This window comes from Sitophilus oryzae, unplaced genomic scaffold (assembly GCF_002938485.1).
Source record: "Sitophilus oryzae breed Bouriz unplaced genomic scaffold, Soryzae_2.0 scaffold_805_pilon_pilon, whole genome shotgun sequence".
Classification (NCBI taxonomy): Eukaryota; Metazoa; Arthropoda; class Insecta; order Coleoptera; family Curculionidae; genus Sitophilus; species Sitophilus oryzae.
In genome coordinates, this window is record NW_022147423.1 from 445,095 (window position 1) to 471,108 (window position 26,014).

Below are 26,014 nucleotides of genomic sequence, written 5' to 3' on the forward strand. Positions count from 1 at the left end.
AACGGCTGACCTTTACTCTCCGATGGTGGTAACTAAGAGGTTGTCTTTACTTTTATAAACCATAAATAAGTTTTATAGCGGCAAGGAATACATTTTCGTTACTGCTTTAAAACCTTTATATTCCTTTTTATAGTGTTTATAAACACCAAAATAAAAACGCCCCTTTTAAGTTCATCTCTTTCTACAACGTTTGTTTGCAATATATTCTATTTCAAGTCCTTGTCATTATTATTCTGCTTGAAAGTTTAAAACTGGCAGCAATAGTTTTCACTGAGTAGAACATGGCGTGTTATAATTATCATAACAACTCATCTCTATAAAATTCTATAAGGACTAAATTTTATTGACACGGAAAATTTATCGAGTAATATTAACATTTTACCCTTCTTAAAACTAAAGCGCCCCGTTTAGAACTCAAATATAATTTATTTTTGAAAAACATTTTTTTTTTTTTTTTTTTTTTTTGTTTTTGCAAATAAACGCAACATTTCTTAACCCATGCTTTGAAAAAATACGTCTTAAAGCTTCGGTAATATTGCTTAAAAATGTTTAATGTATTCTTTTTCAATAATAGATACAACAACACAAATAGCCGCCTTATAAAAAGGACGTCATGTTCATGTTTCGCCTTTAGAAACTTATCTAGTTTATATGGGCCTTTAAGTAATCATCAACACTTTAAAAACACTTCCCTAGGTGTCATGGGAATTTTCCTCTTCCAATAAAACCTTAGGTGCTTTTGTGATACTTATAGTTTTATAAGTTACCAAAAAGGTATTTATAGAAACTTGACCATTGACTATAACCTCACTTTTTAACCTCGGGCGTTTTGGCTTTTGCAAAACAATTTTTTAATCAAAATAATTAAAACAAAGCCCTTCAATGCACTTCAAAATTGTCCAAACCACAGAAGATGGAAAATCATCACCGTCTTTGACCAAATTTCCCTGATATCTATACATTCTTCCAAAGGTCCTTTGCCCCTTCCTTCATCGGTGGCAGTCGATTCAGTGGAAGTATCTGGCAATATATCTTCTTGAGAAATGTCTAAGTTTTGGTAATTTTTATTTTTTTTTTTTTTTTTTTTTTTTTTTTTATATTTTTACTGGTTTTAACGCACTTTCTATAAAAAACTGCTACTGTATTTAATTTTCCAATTTTTCTTTCTCCTTCCATTTTTGATTTGCAAAAGCAAAACAGGAACATAAAACATAAAACATAACATAACCTTAAAAATATAGCGCTCCCTATTCTACACATGAAAGGAGTTGCTACTGAGCCTATAAGTTTTATAAATTCTTTTAGGTTTTGTAGTACCTGTAGAATGTTTATTAGGTGCCTTAGGATTTATAAGGGTTTTACGAAGTAAGCCAAGAGTAAAAGTTTTATAATATGGTTTTTAAGAACGCTATAAAACCCTTTTAAAAAACCGTAATTAACCAATACCAAAAGATTTTATAATAAAGGTATCGAAAACATTTTGGATGCAATATTATAAAACTTCAAGTATTTTGATATTTTTTCGAGGTGTTACAAAACTTTTAACACCAATAGTGTTCTTATAAGACTTTAAACACTCTTATAAATGTTAAGGCTCCTTATAAACCTCTCATAAATACCCGTTACCTTTTAATAAAACTTTAGGCTCCGAAAAATGTTACTTGGGTACTTTATATTTATATAGTACTAAAGAGTACTAAACCTAGAGATATAGTATAAACATAGTAAATAAATATATATCCAAAATTCTTACTGATAAGTTTTTTAAAGCTGTAATTATTCAAATGGGCAATTAAACCATCTAACATAATCCTCAGAATTAAATTAAATAATTTATATAGTTTTAGTTCAGATATTGTTTCATAATGGTTTGATAAACTTTTTAAAATATAAAACTCGATAGAAGTTATTTATAAACCTGCTAAATGTTTCATGGTTTACTTGACTAAATTAAATATATTTCTAAACAATTAATATTAACTATGGTTGCTTGTAAACTAATTATTATTGCACACAATTTCTCTGAAAATGTAAATATGCACCTGGATATTTGAAGGTTCTGTACAGGGTGAGTCAACGATAGAGTAAAGTCCATTATCTCATTTGTTTCGAGGTTTACAAAAAATGTTAAATACAAAAGTTACAAGGAAGGTTAAGATACACATTTTAAAATTATTGTAGAGTATACAGGGTGCTTCAAAAGTGTGGCGGATATAACATATATTTTTTAAATGCAGTACCCTATTTTTTATTTTATTTTAGATTCTGCGTAAAATTCCATAACTATTTTATATATAATGTTATATACCTAAAATTAATAGTTTTTTAATAATATTTAAATTTGTTTTAAACAAATGGTAAATTGCAGTGTGATAAAAAATTGTCAGTGGTACCATTGTTTCTGAAGTTCCAATACCAAAATTTGGTATAGAGTTTTATAAAAGATGAAAAAAAGGATATATGTAAAAGACAATTTTGTTAAATGCTACAGGGTGTTCAAAATATATTTATAATTTCAACTACTTAAAATTAAAAATCAAATTTTCAAATGGTACACCCTATATATTTTCATTTTTTCTGATAGATTTTTGCAAAGCTCTTCTTTTAATCGCCTGTCATATACCTATTTTTAATAGTTTGATTTATTCAATTTTTCTTTTTTTACACTAATTTTAATACAATTACGCTATAAAATCATAGTTGCCGTGACAAAACGAAAGTATTTACTACTTATCTTTAACAAGTAGTTTAATAATTAATTGCAATAATTGTGTCAAAAACTACGTCGTAAGTTTCTATGTCCACGAATATTGGAATGTACTCTTGTATTAGCTTGGGCCGTCCCAAAATTAATCAATTTTATTTATATAAAGGCTGTATAAACAGCCATGTGATAATTTTTATAGGATAACTCAATTCATATAACGTGCTGTAAGACCGTAATATGATAGCTTTACAACCATAAAAAAGGAACCCATTTTTATCTACAACCGTTTTAGTAGTTATTAGAAGTTCTATTAAAAAAAGGTTATAACAACTCTTACGCAACTATTTTACACAGCGTTATATAACTATTATAAAAAACTTAGTTTATTTGTGTATTTACGTGGTCACATCTAAGAAACAGAACAGTAAAAACATTTGATCATTTTAGCGAGGTATAAAGGAGTATTTTATTTTTTACCGAAGAATATTAGGAGCAAATTATATTTTAAGCGTGTCGTAAAATGAATCTAGAGATGTGGATTGTTAAAAAGGAGACTTTACTCGACGGTGAAAATGGCGGGTAGAGCCATTAATAGGGTTTGAAAAGTAGGGACAATTTTTGATGCGCCGAAAATTTTACTGGTAGATTATAGGTATGTATTTGGCAAATAATTAAAGCGCTTTAATTTCGATTAAGTGTACGTATAAATTTAAACAATAAAATAAAATAAAATTTTCAAAAAATTCTTGTTTTTAATTTAATTAAACAGTTTATTACTGTATGTGGGAATCTTATCACAAAATAGTTCTCTAAAATAACATTTTACAATTTATTTTGATGTTTTTTAACATGGCGAATTATAATACAACCATTTTATTATAAATGAATTCCTTAAATAAGTCTTTGTTGTAAAATAAAACGGTATAGGATAAATATCTATCATTGCGTAGAATTTCCAAGCACTATAGAACTATTTTTGACATATTGAGATTTGTGACAAATAGATGTTGCCAAATCTCATTTGGTTAGTATTTAAACTAACAAACATGATCAGATTTTCATGGATTCATGCACGCAATGCATTTCATGCATGCCCGACGAGTGAGCGATAACCTAAGGACTTGGAAAAACAACAATAAAATAATGCAAACATTACTACAGTAAAACTTTTACATCAAGGTGGCAACAATGCTCTGAAGAAGCCAGACAATGGCTTTTGGGAACCCAGGGAATTCTCGGGATTATTTGCCGTAATTCCGAGGAGTTTTTTCTTACATGCTCTTTTATAACTACCACTGCGTTTGTTAACTTTTTTCCAACTTTGTCCTACAACAATAGTGAATTCATAATAGCTGTGATTGATTATACTCGTACGTAGATATTACTTTTGCAACAACAACAATAACAAAATAAATAACTAGTTATACCATTTAATTTAAAATGAGGTTATATTATACATTACCAGTTTTATAATGCAGATATTACAGCGAATTTATTTTGTTAATCACAATTTTATCATATAAGGCTATATAACTAGTGTTGTATACAGAACCGTAGTTTAACGCAATAAAACATTCTATCATACAACGTAATACAACTTTAATAAGACAAGTTTAAGTAACTATTATATGATCTTGTGACTACTAGTTATATGAATATTAAGAACTCTTACATGGTGGGTATAAGAGTCTAATAAAACAATATGTTTGTTATCTCATATAGCATTGTCTTATTAAGTGTTATATCACATAAAAGAAATTATCGTTTAATGCGTTATAGGATACGTTGTAAAAACCACTAGAAAATAGTTTAATATGACAACTTTTATTAAAAAACAGAATGGTCGAAACCAAACGCTTAATAAAATCAAGCAGTCCTTAAGACAACGCTATTCGACTGTTATAAAAATAATTCAATCCTTTTAAAATTTCTTTTGCCACTTGGGTTGCTAATAAATATTACTATTGCGATATTTAAACAGCTCTTATCAAAAACGAATAAATACTTCTAAAAAACGCTTTTGAATTAAAGCAATAATTTTTCGAAGAAATATATACATGGGGAGGAGTACCTCATTATGTTATCTTCAGGGTTAGAAAATAACGCTTGATGTGGATGCGGGCGGTTGGAGTGGTCTGCTGCTTGTTTCCTCACTATTTCACATTATATCACACCCTAATAGTTAGTAAGAACTTTGAATAAATCTTCAACTATAATCAAATTACATTTGATTTCTTGTTCAGGTCAACACCGAATGATCACTAGATCATTATACTTCTCTACTATAATTACTTACCCAACTAACATTTTTTGTTTTATAGTGGTAATGGTTACGTTTCCATAACCTACTTAATAAAACCTAAGAGCCTATCAATTGTTCGCGAAACGTTTTCGTTACCCTTATAACACCCCTATAGCACTTAAATGGAGAATCTTATAAAGGTAACAGTGACTAAATTTTAGTACCTTATAAAACCTTTAACGTGACCTTTACTCTCCATTTATTGGTAACTAAGAGGTTGTCGTTACCTTTATAAACCATAAATAAGTTTTATAGCGGCAAGGAATACATTTTCGTTACCACTTTAAAACCTTTAATATTCCTTACAATAGCCATTATAAACTTCCTGATCTACGGTGTTTATAAACACCTAAATAAAAAACGCCCCTTTTAAGTTCATCTCTTTCTACAATGTTCGTTTGCCATATATTCTATTTCAAGTCTTTGTCATTATTATTCTGCTTGTACTTTTTAAAGTTGACAGCAATGGATTTTCACTTTGATAAAAATGGTGGGATATAATAATTATCATAACAAGTTAAACACTCTGTAAGAATTCTATGATGACTAAATTTTATTGGCACGGAAGATTTATCGAGTAATATTAACATTTTACCCTTCTTAAAACTAAAGCGCCCCCGTTTAGAACCCAAATATAATTTATTTTGTAAAAACCAAAAAATTAAAATTACATCTCATGATTTGTTTTTTTTGCAAATAAACTGCGCAACATTTCTTAACCCCATGCTTTCGAAAAAATACGTCTTAGTTTCGGTAATACTGCTTAAAATGCAATATTCTTCTTTTTTGTGTATGTACAACAACACAAACATAAAATGGCCGCCTTATAAAAGGACGTCATGTTCGCCATTTCGCCTTTTAAAAACCTCTAGTTGTATATGGGCCTTTAAGTAATCATCAACTCCTTAAAAACTCTTATAACACTTCCTTAGGTGTCTTATGGGAATTTTGCTCTTGCAATAAAACCTTAGGTGCTTTTGTGATTTGTGATACTTAATAGTTTTATGTTTTCTTTTTGTTTCGGGCGTTTTGGCTTTTGCAAAACAATTTTTTAATCTAAATAATTAAAACAAAGCCCTTCAATGCACTTAAAAATTGTCCAAACCACAGAAGATGGAAAATCAACACCGTCTTTGACCAGTTTTCCCTGATATCTATACATTCTTCCAAAGGTCCTTTGCCCCTTCCTTCATCGGTGGCAGTCGATTCAGTCGAAGTATTTGGCAATATATCTTCTTGAGGAACGTCTGTCTTAAGTTTTGGTAATTTTTAGTAGTTGTGGGTGGTGTGCTTCACAAGATATTTTTACGGGATTTAATACACTTTCTATAAAAACTGCTACTGTATTTAATTTTTTTTCAATTTTTTCTTTCTTCTTCCATCTTTGATTTACAAAAGCAAAACAGGAATATGAAACATAACCTAACCTTAAAAATATAGCGCTCCCTATTCTACACATGAAAGGAGTTGCTACTGGGCCTATAAGTTTTATAAAATTCTTTAGGTTTTGTAGTAGCTGTAGAATATTTATTAGGTGCCTTAGGATTTATAAGGGTTTTACGAAGTAAGCTATAAAACCCCAAGAGTAAAAGTTTCATAATATGGTTTTTAAGAACGTTATAAAACCCTTTTAAAAAAACCTTAAGTAACCAACACCAAAGGTTTTATAAATAAGGTAACGAAAACATTTTGGATGCAATATTATAAAACTTCAAGTATTTTGGTATTTTTTCAAGGTGCTACAAAACTTTTAACACCAATAGTGTTCTTATAAGACTTTAAACACTCTTATAAAAGTTAAGGCTCCTTATAAACCTCTTATAAATACCCGTTACCTTTTAATAAAACTTTAGGCTCCGAAAAATGTTACTTGGGACTTTATATTTATATAGTACTAAAGAGTACTAAACCTGGAGATATAGTATAAACATAGTAAATAAATATATATCCAAAATTCTTACTGATAAGTTTTTTGAAGCTGTAATTATTCAAATGGGCAATTAAACCATCTAACATAATCCTTAGAATTAAATAAAATAATTTATATAGTTTTAGTTCAGATATTGTTTCATAATGGTTTGATAAACTTTTTAAAATATAAAACTCGATAGAAGTTATTTAGAAACATGAATTAAACAAATATCTTAAACGGGCTAAATGTTTCATGGTTTACTTGACTAAATTAAATATATTTCTAAACAATTAATATTAACTATGGTTGCTTGTAAACTAATTATTATTGCACACAATTTCTCTGAAAATGTAAATATGCACCTGGATATTTGAAGGTTCTGTACAGGGTGAGTCAACGATAGAGTAAAGTCCATTATCTCATTTGTTTCGAGGTTTACAAAAAAATGTTTAATATAAAAGTTATAGGGAAGGTTAAGATACACATTTTAAAATTATTGTAGAGTATACAGGGTGCTTCAAAAAAGTGTGGCGGATATAACATATATTTTTTTAAATGCAACACCCTATTTTTTATTTTATTTTTAGATTCTGCGTAAAATTCCATAACTTTTTTATATATAATATTATATACCTAAAATTAATAGTTTTTGTAATATTTAAATTTGTTTAAACAAATGGTAAATTGCAGTGTGATAAAAAATTGTCAGTGGTACCATTGTTTCTGAAGTTGCAATACCAAAATTTGGTATGAGAGTTTTTTAAAGACGAAAAAAAGGATATATGTAAAGATATTTTAGTTAAATGCTACAGGGTGTTCAAGATATATTTATGAATTTCAACTACTTAAAATTAAAAAATCTCAAATTTTTCAAATGGTACACCCTATATATTTTCATTTTTTCTGATAGATTTTGCAAAGCTCTTCAACTTTTATTAAGTATGTCATATACCTATTTTTGATAGTTTGCGATTTATTCGAATTTTTTTCTATTTTTACCATATCTTTAATACAATTAGGTACGCTATAACATCATAGTTGCCATGACAAAAAATAATAATGATCAAAATTTCTGGTTTATAATTCATTTCATAAAGCCAATATTACAGCTGCGAAACCGTCCCATTACACACTGAAAATAATATAATATAATATGAAAATGTTTTCTAGATAATCTACATCTATTCTTATAGTACTTAGCAAAGTACTATGTAATATATAGTACTGAGCCAAAAAATATGTTTATCTTGGCTTGTTCGTGTATATCAGTCACATTGACTAATTCATTTTCAGGAAAATCTGTAAAACTATTATCTTTACCTCTACCATTTATACTTATTACAACAAAGTAAACTAAAATTCACGTTTTATTCTTAACTTGCTTAACAGACATATGAAATTTTGATCATTATTATTTTTTGTCATGGCAACTATGATGTTATAGCGTACCTAATTGTATTAAAGATATGGTAAAAATAGAAAAAAATTGGAATAAATCGCAAACTATCAAAAATAGGTATATGACATACTTAATAAAAGTTGAAGAGCTTTGCAAAATCTATCAGAAAAAATGAAAATATATAGGGTGTACCATTTGAAAAATTTGAGATTTTTTAATTTTAAGTAGTTGAAATTTATATTTTGAACACCCTGTAGCATTTAACTAAAATATCTTTACATATATCTTTTTTTTTCATCTTTATAAAACTCTCATACCAAATTTTGGTATTCCAACTTCAGAAACAATGGTACCACTGACAATTTTTTATCACACTGCAATTTGACATTTATTTAAACAAATTTAAATAACACAAAAACTGTTAATTTTAAGTATATAACATTATATAAAAAAAAGTTATGAAATTTTAGACAGAATCTAAAAATAAAATAAAAAATAGGGTGTTGCATTTAAAAAAAACATATGTTATATCCACCACACATTTTTGAAGCACCCTGTATACTCTATAATAATTTTAATATTTGTATCCTAACCTTCCCTATAACTTTTATATTTAACATTTTTTTGTAAACCTCGAAACAAATGAGATAATGGACTTTACTCTATCGTTGACTCACCCTGTACAAGTTTAATTTGTAAATAAATAAGTTATTAGCCCTCAAGTAGGAAAAGTATGTTATACCCCAGTCAAATTAGTTAAAGAAAATCATCATCGGTGGAAAAAATCCCACAGTTTTGAAAATGGTTTTAAACGATTCCTCTAGTCTTGGGCTGATATGTGTTAAAAGTCCCCGAAGATAGACGATGAGCTCGAGGAGTGGGGAGAGTTAGATGTCAATTTTTTCACTTTTTTGCTTATATCTCAGAAACTATGACATCTACTGAAAAACACACCATGTTCAAAAATAAAGCTGACAAAATTCTCTATAAAAACGATTCCGTACATTTTTGTTCCGGGACAAATGGTTTCCGAACTACGCCCTTTATAAATTTGGATATTAAATCAAATGGGCATATATTCCAAATCCGTACAAACACATTTATTTTCATTGATCGTTTTTCGTTCAAATAGCGTTGAAGAAGTACAATATCATGATTTTTTAAGTATGTATTAAGTTTAACTTTTAGTATACAGGGTGTTTCAAAACAAATGCGAAAAACTTCAGGGGGCGATTCCCTGTTCAAAATAAAGGGTAGTTTGCTTCATAAACGTTGGGTCAAAAGTCAACCATTAGGGAGATATCGCGGTACAAAGATGGCGGAAAAATAATGTTTTTATTTTTTATCTTGAAAACGAAAAGAGATAGACTAATAAAATTTTATGGAAGCATTACTGTTATGAACGAAGCAATACCGATNCACCAAAATAATTAGTTTTTTGCACTACAATAATAAATAATACCAAAAATCATAGAGTTAAAACCAAAAATCAACCGACAAAATATGAAACGGAATCTAACCCAATATCTAAGTATGTACAGCTGATGAAGTAAACAAAAGTCCGCCCCCAGGCTGATCTTTTAAAGAACGGCAGTGGTCTGACAGTTGATCACTATGACATATGACATTACCAGCGTTGCCAATACTAGTAAAAAACAGCAATTTTTTACTATTTTTTTTAACAAACTATATCAGCAAACATTTTTACTATTTTTACTAAATTATACGCCCGTTTATTTTCTCTTTAGTTCCATATTTTCCTCCCTGATTTTTTATTTTCCCATTCAACGTGCATAACGAAATTGTCGCCACATATTAGCTTATTTCGGGTTTCTCTTATTACCGATTCTGAACCGTCATAGAACTGTGATGCGTATGCGCAGAAGGAAATATGAAGACTTTATTTCTAATAAATAATTTTCTACTTAATATAATTTTCTACTTAATCGGTAATAAGAGAAACCTGAAGTAAGCTATTGTTTCCATATATATTGCCACCTGATTGCCACTAAAGAAATTTATAGCAAAATCTGTGCATATCGCCAATGAAATAAACAGTTAAAAACTAAACCAATTGTGTTTGTTGTACACAAATTTGCCCAATAAATACAAGACACGTACGTGAAGTGTTTTTGTTGTTTAAACAAAAGTACCATCGACAAAAAACGGCGTCAAAGACGGCTGGGAAATGACAATCGAAGGTAATTTTGGCGAGGTCAAGCCCTACACATCATTTACTTGGCCCATACCCTTCTTTATTTTTTAATGGGGCTTACTGCCAGTTGGTCTTAAAAAGGTTGTAATTATTTTTATATTTTTGTGTTTCTGGAAACGTTCAATCATTTTTTAATCTTTCTATTTTAAATTAGTGTTAATTTTTGACAAGCTTTATGTATATACATTTTTAGTAACTGACGCCTAACCGATTGACCCTGCCAAAATTATCATCAATTGTCATTTCCCAGCCGTCTTTGACGCCAATTTTTTCGATCATACGGTATATTATTTGTGTTTAGGTCTGGAGTTAGTGAAGAGTTCGTTATTGTTTCTCAACATAACTGGGTTATAAATAAAAATAAATACATATATACACAATTTTAAGACCTGCAATTAATTTATTTTTGTATTGTAGTTTTAAGAAACTGTTCGGTTTTTTTTTCTACAAAAGGTTTATGTTATTAAAAAATACAATAAAATAAAAGATCCTTTAAGTTTTTCTTTCTTAAATTGATTATAAATTAAAAAATATATTATGGGTCAATCTGACCCAAAACGTATGTAAAATTATTATGATCAGTAGTTAAGGATTAAAGTTTTTTACCTTCATTCAGTGTGTCTAACCAGATTTTGTAATAATTATGAATTATCCATAAAGGTATAGATACCGTATGATACGGAAATGACGATCGATGACATTCCCCACATAATTTTACATAAAAAATGACAGCGATCTTCATTTCGTAGACATCGCTGACGACATTTTTTCGATCATTGTTTTATTTGTGTTCATTACCTTTGGCGTCTTTTGAAATAAGCTGGATACTGCAAATTTCCTACAACGCCATTTGGTGAAAAACAATTCGTCCTCTCGTTCGTTCCATTTTCACCATCCCCATATGTCGAAGTCACCTCTTCCTTGCCTTCGTCCGGAGGAAAGGGTACATCTTGGGGCCATAGGGTCGGGTTTATGCCATTTTTAAAGACCAAATGTGGACTTACATCTGAAAAGTATCCATATGAAATTAATATAACATAACATGGAATGTCTTAGTTGGGAATATAATATGTATCACCTCATTTACGAAACTTAATAGCCCAGTTAAATTAGGGCAAATCGGTGGAAAAATCCCACAGTTTTGAAAATGATTGATTCAATTGATTCCTCTAAACTCTCCGATGAGCTCGAGGAGAGGGGAGGGGTTAAATGTCACTTTTATGACTTTTTAGCTTATATCTCGGAAAATATGGCACCTACGAAAAAAATACTTGAAGCCCAGAAAATTCTCTACACAATTGGTTGAATTCATTTTTTTCATACGTCTAAAGGTGCGTTTAGGCTTGACCACGCACTTACTGATCCTCCGAGAATGCTCATGTAAACGGCTGTGAGCCGTCTGGTGTTTGTTTTTGGTCCGTGCTCAAAAGGATTTTATGTGTGCGCGAACGCTCAGTTTGCACCGGCAATTGGTTCCCTAATTCTGTCTTTACTAGTAAAGACTTTTGTGAATAAACTGGCGTAGAACAGAATTCGATGGGAACTACTCGTAGAATAACGCACCACAGTTGCCACTAACGCATAAATTAACAGAAAAAGTGTAAATTTACAGAAAATCTGTAAATTTACAGGAAAAGTGTAAATTTACAGAAAATCTGTAAATTTACAGAAAATCTGTAAATTTACAGAAAATCTGTAAATTTACAGAAAAAGTGTAAATTTTGCTAAAAATATTTTTCAATGTTGCGATGGCAGCTCTACGCTTTCGTATTAATGAGATTGCTATTCTAAAATTTGTCTCTTTTGTTCGTAATTTTTGGTGTTATTAAATTTTGTAAATATTCAAAGTCGGGTCTGGTCATTCTTGTAAAGTTTTTGAACTGATCATAGCCCTCCTCAGACACTTAGTTGTTGCAGTAAATTATATCGATTTCTAAAAATTTGGGTTTGCCACCAGCGACGATGTTTTCGATTTTTCTCCTTTTTAATAATTAAGCTGTGCATAACAACGACTGCAGCCTCGACTATTTCTTGGTCGTCCATTATTTTCGCCAACACAACTCTGCTGTGCGCGCACAAATGGATCGCTTCATTCGTCGAAAAATAAGTTTTTAATTTGAACGGAGCCGAGAGAGCGAACGAATGCCGTGCGCGCACACTCAGCTCGTGCGTGCTCAAGTCTAAACAAAAAAAAAATAACACTACTTCTCATATTGTATTTTCGTATTTAGAATTCAATTAAAGTCTAAATTTAACCTTTCATATTAATAATGGTAATATTAATTATCTATAAATATCTATCTAAATAAAATTATTTTATTTAGTTTTTTCTTGGTCTTAATTAAATAAAATATATATATTGAGAGGTCAAAGAAAAGAATAAAAAAAAACAATAAAATTATTTATATTTCTTCATATAATCCATTTTAGACAGGAGTTTGTATTCAAAAAAAGTGATTTTAATTTACTATTGCTTACTTTTTAATTCAATAGGTCTTTCAAATTCTTTTTTAATTTTGTACAATATCGTATAAAATATTATGAAATATAAATTACAAAAAATCTTATTAAAAATGTTATTAAAGATAATGTGCTTTAATTTTCATTATAAGATTTTGAATTATGTGAAGGCATTTCGTATTTCTGACACAAAAATTAATTCAGAAACATAATAATGTACTATTAAGCATATTATAAATGTATTATTATTTATTTTAATTCTTTAATATATTATATGTATTATGTACAGGGTGGGTCAAATTCGACGCTTTTAAATGGAAACACCCTTTTCTATAGGAGATAGACGAAAACTAATATCGGTGTCTGGAGCTCAACTTTTATCATAAACATGATGGTGAAAACCGCATATCAATATCTGCTACCGTTTCGGAGTTACAGGGTGTTTTTCAAAAATGTCCATTTTTAACAAATCGCTGTAACTTTTTTGCTATGGAAAATATTGTATTTCTATGAAAACATTTCCAAAGTAAGTTTTTACGTAGAATTTAATGGTTTCAGTATAATTCTTTTAAAATTAATAATCTAAGAGTTATCAACAGAAAAAATGATTTTTTATTTGGGACACCCTCTATATTTTTAATTAACTGAAAAGAGTTTAAAATTACCTTTCCAAAAATATAGCACACTTGATATTTTGTTATAATCCCCTTCGAAATACAGAATTTTTAAAAGTTCGCCACTTTTAACTAGTAGGCTTTGGACCCCCTCATTGATGATATGCCCTTAATGGAACTCGAAAACATATTTTTCCAGCAAGACGCACCCACCGCCTATGAACGCTGAAGTTATCAGCAAATTTTTGCAGCCAATTTCAAGAATAATTGAATAGCTAACCAAGATCCCAGCCGTTGGCCGTCGAGGCCGCCTGACTTAGTGCCTATGGATCTAATCCTATGGATATATTTGCGGAAGAGAAATACTTAGCAGTTATGAGAGGGTATCTTTCACCCCTACGAGTTAATAATTCCGCCAGGAAATGTTCAAAAAAACTGCCCGTCTGTCCCGCAACAGAAGACGGTTGATATGTTGAACACCTGTAAGCAAAATCTCATGTCTTGGTTTGCTATTTATTTTTTATTGTTATTAGATATAGTTTAAATGTGTTGTGTTGGGTAAATATATTTTAAATTGTTATAAAATTCTGCATCTCTCTTATTAGCAAATATTATTTTCGTTTTAATTGATGCTCATAGCAAGAATTTTTTTGCATTACAGCCGGTGCCATTCAAAGCCTACTTATTTAAAGCGGGCGAATTTTTATATATTACTCTATATATCGAAGAGGAATCGAGCAATATATCAAGTGTGTTATATTTTTGGAATGGTAATTTTAAATTATTTTCAATAAATTAAAAATATACAGGATGTCCCATATAAGAAATCAAATTTTCTGTTAATAATTAATAAATAATTAATTTTAAAAAATTATACTTAAACCATTAAATTCTACGTAAAAAGGTGCTTTGGAAGTGTTTGCATAAAAATACAAAATTTTCCATAGCAAAAAAGGTTAACGTTGTTAAAAGCCATATTTCTGAAAAAACACCCGTAACTCCGAAAACGGTAACAGATGTCGATATAGGTTTCTTCATCTGTTTTGATGAAAATTGAGCTCAGACACCGATATTAGTTTCGTCTATCTAGAAAGGTGAACCGTTTAAAAGCGTCGAATTTGACCCACCCTGTACATAATGTTGGGTTTGATTCTTTTAATTACCCAAAAATATAAAGCAAAAGAAATGAACAGAAAACATATTTATGTTAACAAATAACTTGCGCAGTCATGGAGTGATTTTTTTGAACGCTTCACGTCTTAAATTTATAAAATCGCAATATACAGGGTGTTTCAAAACAAATGCGAAAAACTTTAGGGGGTGATTCCTTGTTCAAAATAAAGGGTAGTTTGCTTTATAAACGTTGGGTCAAAAGTCAACCATTAGGGAGATATCGCGGTACAAAGATGGCGGAAAAATAATGTTCTTATTTTTTATCTTGAAAACAAAAAGAGATAGACTAATGAAATTTTATGGAAGCATTACTGTTATGAAAACACACTTTCTGCTAATTTTTTTACTTTTTTAAAATGAGTGGAAGGGGTTGAAATAAACTACCCCTATCATTCTTGTTAACGAAATTTAAAGAAAAATCTTATCAAACACATGCAAATGCTTTAATTTGGATAGTTTAGTTTGTTTAGAAACTTTTTTACCTCTTGTGTTTTTTTGATAAAGCTCACCGATTAGAAATTAAAAAATAAAATGTAAAGCATTACATGTCAGGACAAAAAACATTTTTAGATTAAGAATCTAGTGATAATAACGATAATAATAATCATCTAGATAATAACGTATTGCAGTAGAGTAATGTCAAATAAAATAATATTAGGAACATCCTAAAAAGTAACAGAGGCCGACTAGATTTTTTCCTAAAAAAATTACAGCAGCCCATAGATTCTTTATCAGAATATGTTTTTGTCTAACATGTAATGCTTTACATTTTATTTTTAATTTCAAATCGGTGAGGTTTTATCAAAAAATACAAGAGATAAAGAAATTTCTAACAAACTACAAGTAATTTTTGCATGTGTTTGATAAATTTTCACAAGCTCGTTAACAGAGGTAATTTATTCAACCTCATTCGCTATTGAAAAATTACCAGAAAGATGTGTTTCATAACGGCAACCTTCCATAAATGTAGTCTATCTCTTTCAAATTTCAAGGCCAAAAAAAATAAAACTGACAAACTTTCCGCCATCTCAATGACAACTTTGACAACATTTATGGCTGAACGAAATCGCCTACAATTTCCGCGACTGTTTTTAGCTGCTAAAAGTTAATACATAGCAAAAATCATGATATTGTACTTCTTCAACTATTTTGAACGAAAACGATCAATGAAAAGAAATGTGTTTGTACGGATTTGGAATATATGCCCATTTGATTTAATATCCAAATTTATAAAGGGCGTAGTTCGGGAAACCATTTGTCCCGGAACAAAAATGTACGGAATCGTTTTTATAGAGAATTTTGTCAGCTTTATTTTTGTACATAGTGTGTTTTTCAGTAGATGTCATAGTTTCTGAGATATAAGCAAAAAAGTGAAAAAAATTGACATCTAACTCCCCCACTCCTCGAGCTCATCATGTATCTTCGGGGACTTTTGACACATATCAGCCCAAGACTAGAGGAATCGTTTAAAACAATTTTCAAAACTGTGGGATTTTTTCCACCGATGATGATTTTTTTTAACTAATTTGACTGGGGTATAACATATTTTTCCTACTTGAGGGCTAATAACTTATTTATTTACAAATTAAACTTGTACAGGGTGAGTCAACGATAGAGTAAAGTCCATTATATCATTTGTTTCGAGACAAAAAAATGTTAAATATAAAAGTTATAGGGAAGGTTAGGATACACATATTAAAATTATTATAGAGTATACAGGGTGCTTCAAAAAAGTGTGGTGGATATAACATATGTTTTTTTTAAATGCAACACCCTATTTTTTATTTTATTTTTAGATTCTGTCTAAAATTTCATAACTTTTTTATATATAATGTAATATACTTAAAATTAATAGTTTTTGTAATATTTAAATTTGTTTAAATAAATGTCAAATTGCAGTGTGATAAAAAATTGTCAGTGGTACCATTGTTTCTGAAGTTGGAATACCAAAATTTGGTAGAGGTTTTTATAAAGATGAAAAAAAAATATATATGTAAAGATATTTAAATTATTGCTACAGGGTGTTCCAAATAACATATATAAATTTCAGCTACTTAAAATTAAAAAATCTCAGATTTTTTTAAATGGTACACCCTATATTTTCATTTTTTCTGATAAGATTTTGCAAAGCTCTTCAACTTTTATTAAATATGTCATATACCTATTTTTAATAGTTTGCGATTTATTCCAATTTTTTCTATTTTTACCATATCTTTAATTCAATTAGGTACGCTATTGCCATGACAAAAAATAATAATGATCAAAATTTCATATGTCTGTTAAGCAAGTTAAGAACAAAACGTGAATTTTAGTTTACTGTGTTGTAATAAGTATAAATGGTAGAGGTAAAGATAATAGTTTTACAGATTTTCCTGAAAATGAATTAGTCAATGTGACTGATATACAAGAACAAGCCAAGAAAAACATATTTTTTTGGCTCAGTACTATATATTACATAGTACTTTGCTAAGTACTATAAGAATAGATGTAGATTATCTAGAAAACATTTTCATATTATATTATATTATTTTCAGTGTGTAATGGGACGGTTCCGCAGCTGTAATATTGGTTTTATGAAATGAATTATAAACCAGAATTACTACGAGAAAAAAACTTTACTGTATGACTGTATGTCGAAAAAAATTCCTATATCGGTATCGTCAACAATTAAGATAATCTGGTTAGTATTACCTAATCTGTGGCTCAATAGCCCCGACGGAAAATCCAAGTGTTATCTTTCGTAATGTTGCGAGCCCATTGTGGACTCGACCTAACCTCACAATATGGCCCGCCCTCGGATGACCTTAACATCGCATAGACACCGCAATGATTCATTCGTTCGAGAAGAATCGAGTCCCACTGGAATGGACTAGTACATACGAGAACATTCGAAAACCTTCTCTGCGCACCTAACGATCTATGGACTATTCTAGATTTCTTTTGCTGTAGATATAAAAGCCGGCGGCAGTGGCCTAGAGAGGGCAGTTATAAATATACCAGTGCAGTTGACGCGCTAAAATTCAAAATAAATTCTTAGTTATAAATCGTTTGTAAATAGTTCTATAAGTCTTTTATCGTTATTGTTTTTGTTAATTAGTGTTAAATAAATAGTGTTTAAATAAATTGTGACTTTCTATCCACACGGAACCGAGGAAAAACGTACCAATTGGTGTCAGGTGTGGCGTGTGTGATAGACTAGAAAAATAAAAAGACTAACAATGGCTGCGAAGAAATTGTTGAAAGACTTGAAAGTGTCCGAACTGAAATCCATTGGAAGAGAGAGAGTGCGAGACAGATGGAAAGAAAAGCATTTTGCAAACCAGACTGAGAGACGTTTTAAGGGAGGAAGGCGAGGATCCGGACACATTTTGCTTTGAGTTCGAAGGTGACCTTGACTCGTGCCTACAAAAATTAGAAGCTAAAATGACGGAAAACTCTCAAAAATTAGAAGACAGTTTGAATGACAAAATTACAGAAAATTCCCGGGAATTGCAAGACAATTTAAACGACAATTTGAATAGTAAAATAATTGACTTGGAAGTTAATTTAGAAGATAAAATCACAGAGAATTCTCAAAAATTAGAAGACAGTTTGAAAGATAAAATTATGGAAAATTCCCAGGATTTAATTAATATTTTAGAGGATAAAATCATAGAAAATTCTAAAGATCTACAAGCCAGTTTCAATGACAAAATTCAAATTGTGCTATATTTTTGGAAACATTTTAAACTCTTTTCAGTTAATTAAAATATAGAGGGTGTCCCAAATAAAAATCATTTTTTCTGTTGATAACTCTTTGATTATTAATTTTAAAGAATATACTGAAACCATCAAATTCTACGTAAAACTTACTTTGAAGTATTTTCATAGAAATACAATATTTTCCATAGCAAAAGTTACAACGATTTGTTAAAAATGGACATTTTGAAAAAGCCTGTAACTCCGAAACAGTAGATATTGATAGGTTTCACCATCATGTTTATGATAAAAGTTGAGCTCCAGACACCGATATTAGTTTCGTCTATCATAGAAAAGGTGTTTCCATTTAAAAGCGTCGAATTTGACACATAATACATATAATATATTAAAGAATTAAAATAAATAATAATACATTTATATGCTTAATAGTACATTATTATGATGTTTCTGAATTAATTTTGTCAGAAATACAGAAATGCCTTCACATAATTCAAAATCTTATAATGAAAATTAAAGCACATTATCTTTAATAACATTTTTAATAAGATTTTTTAATTTATATTTCATAATATTTTATACGATATTATTGCAAAATTAAAAAGAATTTGAAAACCTATTGAATTAAAAAGTAAGCTTAATAGTAAATTAAAATCACTTTTTTGAATACAAACTCCTGTCTAAAATGGATTATATGAAGAAATATAAATAATTTTTATTTATTTTTTTATTCTTTTTCTTTGACCTCTCAATATATATATTTTTATTTAATTAAGACCAGAAAAACTAAATAAAATAATTTTATTTAGATGAATATTTATAGATAATTAATATTACCATTATTAATATGAAAGGTTAAATTTAGACTTTAATTTCAATTCATGTAAGCCTAATATAAGTAGAGTGTTACATTTTTTTTTTTACTTTTTTTGTTGGACTTACGAGCTGAGCGTGCGCGCACGGCATTCGTTCGCTCTCTCGGCTCCGTTCAAATTAAAAACTTATTTTCAACGAATGAAGCGATCCATTCGTGCGCGCACAACAGAGTTGTGTTGAAAATGGACGACCAAATAGTCGAGGCTGCAGTCGTTGTTATGCACAGCTTAATTATTAAAAGGAAAAATCGAAAACATCGTCATGGTGGCAAGCAAATTTACAGAAAATGTGTAAATTTACAGAAAAAAGTGTAAATTTAACACATACAGAAAAAAGTGTAAATTTACAGAAAATCTGTAAATTTACAGAAAAAGTGTAAATTTTGCTAAAATTATATTTCATTGTTGCGATGGCAGCTCTACGCTTTCGTACATTAATATCGACATATTCAATATTAATTTTATTTACAAGTTCTTGTCATGCGTTTTTTTTTTATTTTTTAATAATACAAAGAATGTTTAACATCCCATAATATAGGCAACTTTTCATATTCATCAATTAATAATAACGAAGATTCATTGATCCACTCCATAATTTTAATAAAGAAAACAAAAAAAAATCACGCACGCACGCACGAACGACAAAACAAATTGCCGCTGCAAACTGAGCGTTCGCGCACACATAAAATCCCTTTGAGCACGGACCAAAAACAAACACCAGACGGCTCACAGCCGTTTACACTTGAGCATTCGCGGAGGATCAGTAAGTGCGTGGTCAAGCCTAAACGCACCTTTAGACGTATCGAAAAAAAATGAATTCAACCAATTGTGTAGAGAATTTTCTGGGCTTCAAGTATTTTTTCGTAGGTGCCATATTTTCCGAGATATAAGCTAAAAAGTCATAAAAGTGACATTTAACCCCTCCCCTCTCCTCGAGCTCATCGGAGAGTTTAGAGGAATCAATTGAATCAATCATTTTCAAAACTGTGGGATTTTTCCACCGATTTGCCTAATTTAACTGGGCTATTAAGTTTCGTAAATGAGGTGATACATATTATATTTCCAACTAAGACATTCCATGTTATGTTATATTAATTTCATATGGATACTTTTCAGATGTAAGTCCACATTTGGTCTTTAAAAATGGTATAAACCCGACCCTATGGCCCCAAGATGTACCCTTTCCTCCGGACGAAGGCAAGGAAGAGGTGACTTCGACATATGGGGATGGTGAAAATGGAACGAACGAGAGGACGAATTGTTTTTCACCAAATGGCGTTGTAGGAAATTTGCAGTATCCAGCTTATTTCAAAGACGCCAAAGGTAATGAACACAAATAAAACAATGATCGAAAAAAATGTCGTCAGCGATGTCTACGAAATGAAGATCGCTGTCATTTTTTATGTAAAATTATGTGGGGATTGTCATCGATCGTCATTTCCGTATCATACGGTATCTATACCTTTATGGATAATTCATAATTATTACAAAATCTGGTTAGACACACTGAATGAAGGTAAAAAACTTTAATCCTTAACTACTGATCATAATAATTTTACATACGTTGTTGGGTCAGATTGACCCATAATATATTTTTTAATTTATAATCAATTTAAGAAAGAAAAACTTAAAGGATCTTTTATTTTATTGTATTTTTTAATAACATAAACCTTTTGTAGAAAAAAAAACCGAACAGTTTCTTAAAACTACAATACAAAAATAAATTAATTGCAGGTCTTAAAATTGTGTATATATGTATTTATTTTTATTTATAACCCAGTTATGTTGAGAAACAATAACGAACTCTTCACTAACTCAGACCTAAACACAAATAATATACCGTATGATCGAAAAAATTGGCGTCAAAGACGGCTGGGAAATGACAATTGATGATAATTTTGGCAGGGTCAATCGGTTAGGCGTCAGTTACTAAAAATGTATATACATAAAGCTTGTCAAAAATTAACACTAATTTAAAATAGAAAGATTAAAAATGATTGAACGTTTCCAGAAACACAAAAATATAAAAATAATTACAACCTTTTTAAGACCAACTGGCAGTAAGCCCCATTAAAAATAAAGAAGGGTATGGGCCAAGTAAATGATGTGTAGGGCTTGACCTCGCCAAAATTACCTTCGATTGTCATTTCCCAGCCGTCTTTGACGCCGTTTTTTGTCGATGGTACTTTTGTTTAAACAACAAAACACTTCACGTACGTGTCTTGTATTTATTGGGCAAATTTGTGTACAACAAACACAATTGGTTTAGTTTTTAACTGTTTATTTCATTGGCGATATGCACAGATTTTGCTATAAATTTCTTTAGTGGCAATCAGGTGGCAATATATATGGAAACAATAGCTTACTTCAGGTTTCTCTTATTACCGATTAAGTAGAAAATTATATTAAGTAGAAAATTATTTATTAGAAATAAAGTCTTCATATTTCCTTCTGCGCATACGCATCACAGTTCTATGACGGTTCAGAATCGGTAATAAGAGAAACCCGAAATAAGCTAATATGTGGCGACAATTTCGTTATGCACGTTGAATGGGAAAATAAAAAATCAGGGAGGAAAATATGGAACTAAAGAGAAAATAAACGGGCGTATAATTTAGTAAAAATAGTAAAAATGTTTGCTGATATAGTTTGTTAAAAAAATAGTAAAAATTGCTGTTTTTACTAGTATTGGCAACGCTGGTAATGTCATATGTCATAGTGATCAACTGTCAGACCACTGCCGTTCTTTAAAAGATCAGCCTGGGGGCGGACTTTTGTTTACTTCATCAGCTGTACATACTTAGATATTGGGTTAGATTCCGTTTCATATTTTGTCGGTTGATTTTTGGTTTTAACTCTATGATTTTTGGTATTATTTATTATTGTAGTGCAAAAAACTAATTATTTTGGTGTTTAAGTGACATAAACTACTACCAGATATATGGTCATCTCGGTTTCGCATAAAAAAATAGAAAAATTGAAAAATTACACGTTGTGTAAGTGATTTAACCTAAAAGTGCCCATATATTTTTTACTCATCGTGATTTTTGTGTGTGTTTTTTAAGACTCTAACAATTCATCAATAAAGCTTAAGTGGAGTGTGTTTTTGGTGCTATGCCTCATCTTTGTTGTGTTCCTGGTGGAAAGGATAGTTATACTAGGCAGCCTAAAGTGTCCGGAAGAGCAAGAAAAGTGGGTACGAGTTATAAATCAAGAGAATTCTATTGAAAATATCTTTAATAAATTTAAAAATAATATTCTCCCATGATGGTATTAATGAAAACTGGACAATTATGTTTATTTTATTCATATTGTGGAATCTCCACTCCAAGTGTTGTTGGTTCAGCTTCGATAGATTCAAACAAAAAATAAAGAATATGTGTATTAAAGATCATGAAAAAGATTATTATTTTGAGTTCAAATTTTAAAAGAGATTTTTGTAAAGACAAGACTGATACAGTTTAAAAGAAGAATGTGTTTTTGTTTGATAATATATAATGTATGTCAAGTAGTAGTTTATTAATTGCAGTAAACATTATGAGGTCTGAATTATATTGTATGTGTAATTTTTTGGATTATATTCGACACTATTTTTCTCATATGACACAACACTGATGAAGGCTATAGTTAGCCGAAACGTTTTTTTTAAACCAAATAAAAATAATGAAAACCCAAATGAAAACTTAAATCAGCATTTTTCCCGAACCTAAAAATCCCAAGAAAAACAAAAATTTTAGAATAATTTTACATATAAAATGCCAGCGATCTTCATTTCATAGCCATCGCTGACGCCTTTTTTTAGATAATATTGTATTATTTGTAAATATAATTTTTCGAACATTGATACTTGCAAAATATACATATAAATTTTGTGAATGCAAATAATAATACATTACTATTAGTAGATATTGAATGTTTTTTGTTAAATTAGATCGATTTTCAAACCGCAAAATTTAAAATATATTTACATTTTACCCATTATCTTATGTACCTATACTTTATTTGTACATTGTAAAACATTTGCTGCATTTGTATGGTTCATAGTTTATTTGCCAAAGTATTTACTACTATAAATAGGTATATATGTTGTAGTTATTAACTGTATATTATGTATATTTCATGTAAACTATATCATTTTTAAAATACAAACCAAAAATCTGAGGAATAATTATGTTTTCCATGTATTCTACAACATATTTATTAATCCATTATATCTAACTAGCGTGACGTCATAAATCTCACCCGTGGGCTGATGTTTTAATAGAAGGCACTGGTCAGACTGTCACTTTGCCAACGTCATTCTACTGTCATATTTGTTTATAAACAAGTTGATAAACAAACTTCAGGCAAAGATTTTTCAGGGACAAACATTAAACAACACCAAGTTCATCTTTGTCTTTTGTCTGATGATTGAATTTTACAGTATTGATGAATATGTGTAATTGAATCTCGTAGTTATAACAATAATTAAGGACTATCAGAATGAAATCATGGTGACTATTTCTGTATTATAAATTTGAACAGCCCTATACGTATTATTTTATAGTATAAGTGAATGAGGAAAATATGTTTTGCTTACAGGTATGAACCATTCTGTTTTTGGATCCAGTGGGAACTTTAATGCCCTACAATACCTCAAACAGGGTCAAGGGAAGGGTTTACCAGATGTTATTCAACACGGTAGGTCGGCAGGGATGCCTTTATACGTTAGATGTCCAATTTGTCAAAAAGAGTTCAAACAGAAGAGCACGTTGTTGCAACATGGGTGTATACATATCGAAAGTAGGCCGTACCCATGTCCAGAATGCGGGAAAAGGTAAGAATATGTCCAAAGTTTAAATCAGTTAAATCAATATACTTACTTCCTTTTAGATTTCGACAACAGAGTCACTTGACACAACATTTAAGGATACATACAAATGAAAAACCATACGGTTGTGTGTATTGCGGAAGAAATTTTAGACAGCGAACCATTTTAAATCAGCATCTCAGAATTCACACAGGGGAAAAGCCTTACAAATGCACACAATGTGGAAAAGATTTTAGGTATTACAAATCAGTGAGTAATATATCGTGCACTAATTATTATAAAATTTATTTAGACAAAAAGCTATTCTTGACCAACATACCAGGACACATCAAGGGGATAGGCCATTTTGCTGTCCAATGCCAAATTGCAGGCGAAGATTTGCCACAGAACCAGAAGTAAAGAAGCATATAGATAATCACATGAATCCACATGCAGCTAAGTCGAGAAGGGATTCTGCAAGTTCTGATGGAAAATTAGCTTCTAATGGTATGTAATTCAAAATATACTTAATATTTAATCAGTAATAATTATAATTATGTATATACATTAAAATAAATAAGTCTAGTTCCAGTACTATCTTTATGTGAATGTATATATCTTTCAGGTATGTTACCAAGAGGATTAACTCCATCAAGTGTGGTCAAGCCAGAATTATACTTTCCACAATGCTATCCCAGCTTTAACCCACCAACAAGTGTGACGCAGTTCCAAGCTGCCGTAAATCCAGACTTTAAGTCTCCAAATGGATTACCTACCCAGTGACTAACCGCCAGCTGGCAACTGGGCCCACCCTGTATTGGGTAAAATAAGTGCCCTGTTGCCAGCTTCCTCGTGGTCGCCAATTTCTAAGGACTTTTTGGTTTGTTTATAAGTTGTATTTATTACTTGCTATGGTTTTCTTATGGAAATATCTACAATGTTGGTATTCCTAATGGGTGAAACGTATGGTGCTGATATGAAATGGACTTTTGAGGTCTTTATGCATGTTACGAACATGCATTTTGATGTTTCTACCGTATATATAGAAGTATTTTTAATACATTGCAGGAAGCTCCTTTAATTATAGTATATCTGAGCAATTGAGATTGAATTATTTTAAAGACTGAGTCAAGTATTCTAGTTTTTGATTATTTTTGTAATTAAATCATCAAATGTATTTTTACTAGGTATTATGATTTTTTTTCACACAACATATAATTGAATTTTGTTATAAAAAAATGTGAAACCACAAATCGTATATGTTTTTAGAATATACTAATTGAAATTATAAAAAATACACTGAGTTGAAATTGACACGTTAAGTTAAATTCTATATTCTATCGTCATTTAACTTTGGAACTTTAGTAATTAATTACGCATATAAAATTATGATTATTTTAATTACACTATTAAATTAATAGTACATTTTCATTATATGAAAATAAATGAGTACTGTGTAAGAAGGTTTGATAAAGTAATTACTGTTTTTATTTATATAATTTACAAATACAATTAAATGCTCAAATAGGCGAATTTAGAATAGAAAACTGACTGATATGTAAAATATTAGTTCTCTTCCTATATCTACAGGGTGTCTCAGATTTTAATCGGGAAAATTTAATAAACGACAGAACTTGCAAAAATAAAACAAAAGTTCATATCAACTTGTAAGATTTTAAGCTTCCTTTTCAAGATACAGGGTGTTAAAGTTACTTAAAAAAGAAAAAAAATTAAGATATTTGAAAAACTATTTAATCGATTTTGATATAACTTAACCCGTTTATAATACTTACTATGGGACTTAATCTGATGTAATTAGGTTTAAGTTTAATGGCCAGGGGCGGCGGTGGGGCATCACTGTTAAATTATTTT

The 26,014-nt window shown here is 29.9% G+C and overlaps 1 protein-coding gene across 4 annotated transcripts in view; it reads left to right on the forward strand.

Moving 5' to 3' along the window:
- LOC115888636 (zinc finger protein 502-like) overlaps positions 1 to 25,772 on the forward strand; it is a 136,355-nt gene extending 110,583 nt beyond the window's left edge. For all 4 annotated transcript variants that reach the window (XM_030908405.1, XM_030908408.1, XM_030908407.1 and 1 more), the window contains exons 6-10: positions 20,470 to 20,676; positions 23,935 to 24,169; positions 24,226 to 24,399; positions 24,456 to 24,649; positions 24,768 to 25,772. In XM_030908405.1, the coding sequence (XP_030764265.1) occupies positions 20,470 to 20,676; positions 23,935 to 24,169; positions 24,226 to 24,399; positions 24,456 to 24,649; positions 24,768 to 24,925 (968 nt within the window). In that variant the 3' untranslated portion in view covers positions 24,926 to 25,772. The remainder of the gene's footprint in view (positions 1 to 20,469; positions 20,677 to 23,934; positions 24,170 to 24,225; positions 24,400 to 24,455; positions 24,650 to 24,767) is intronic.
- The last annotated feature ends 242 nt before the right edge of the window (positions 25,773 to 26,014 follow it).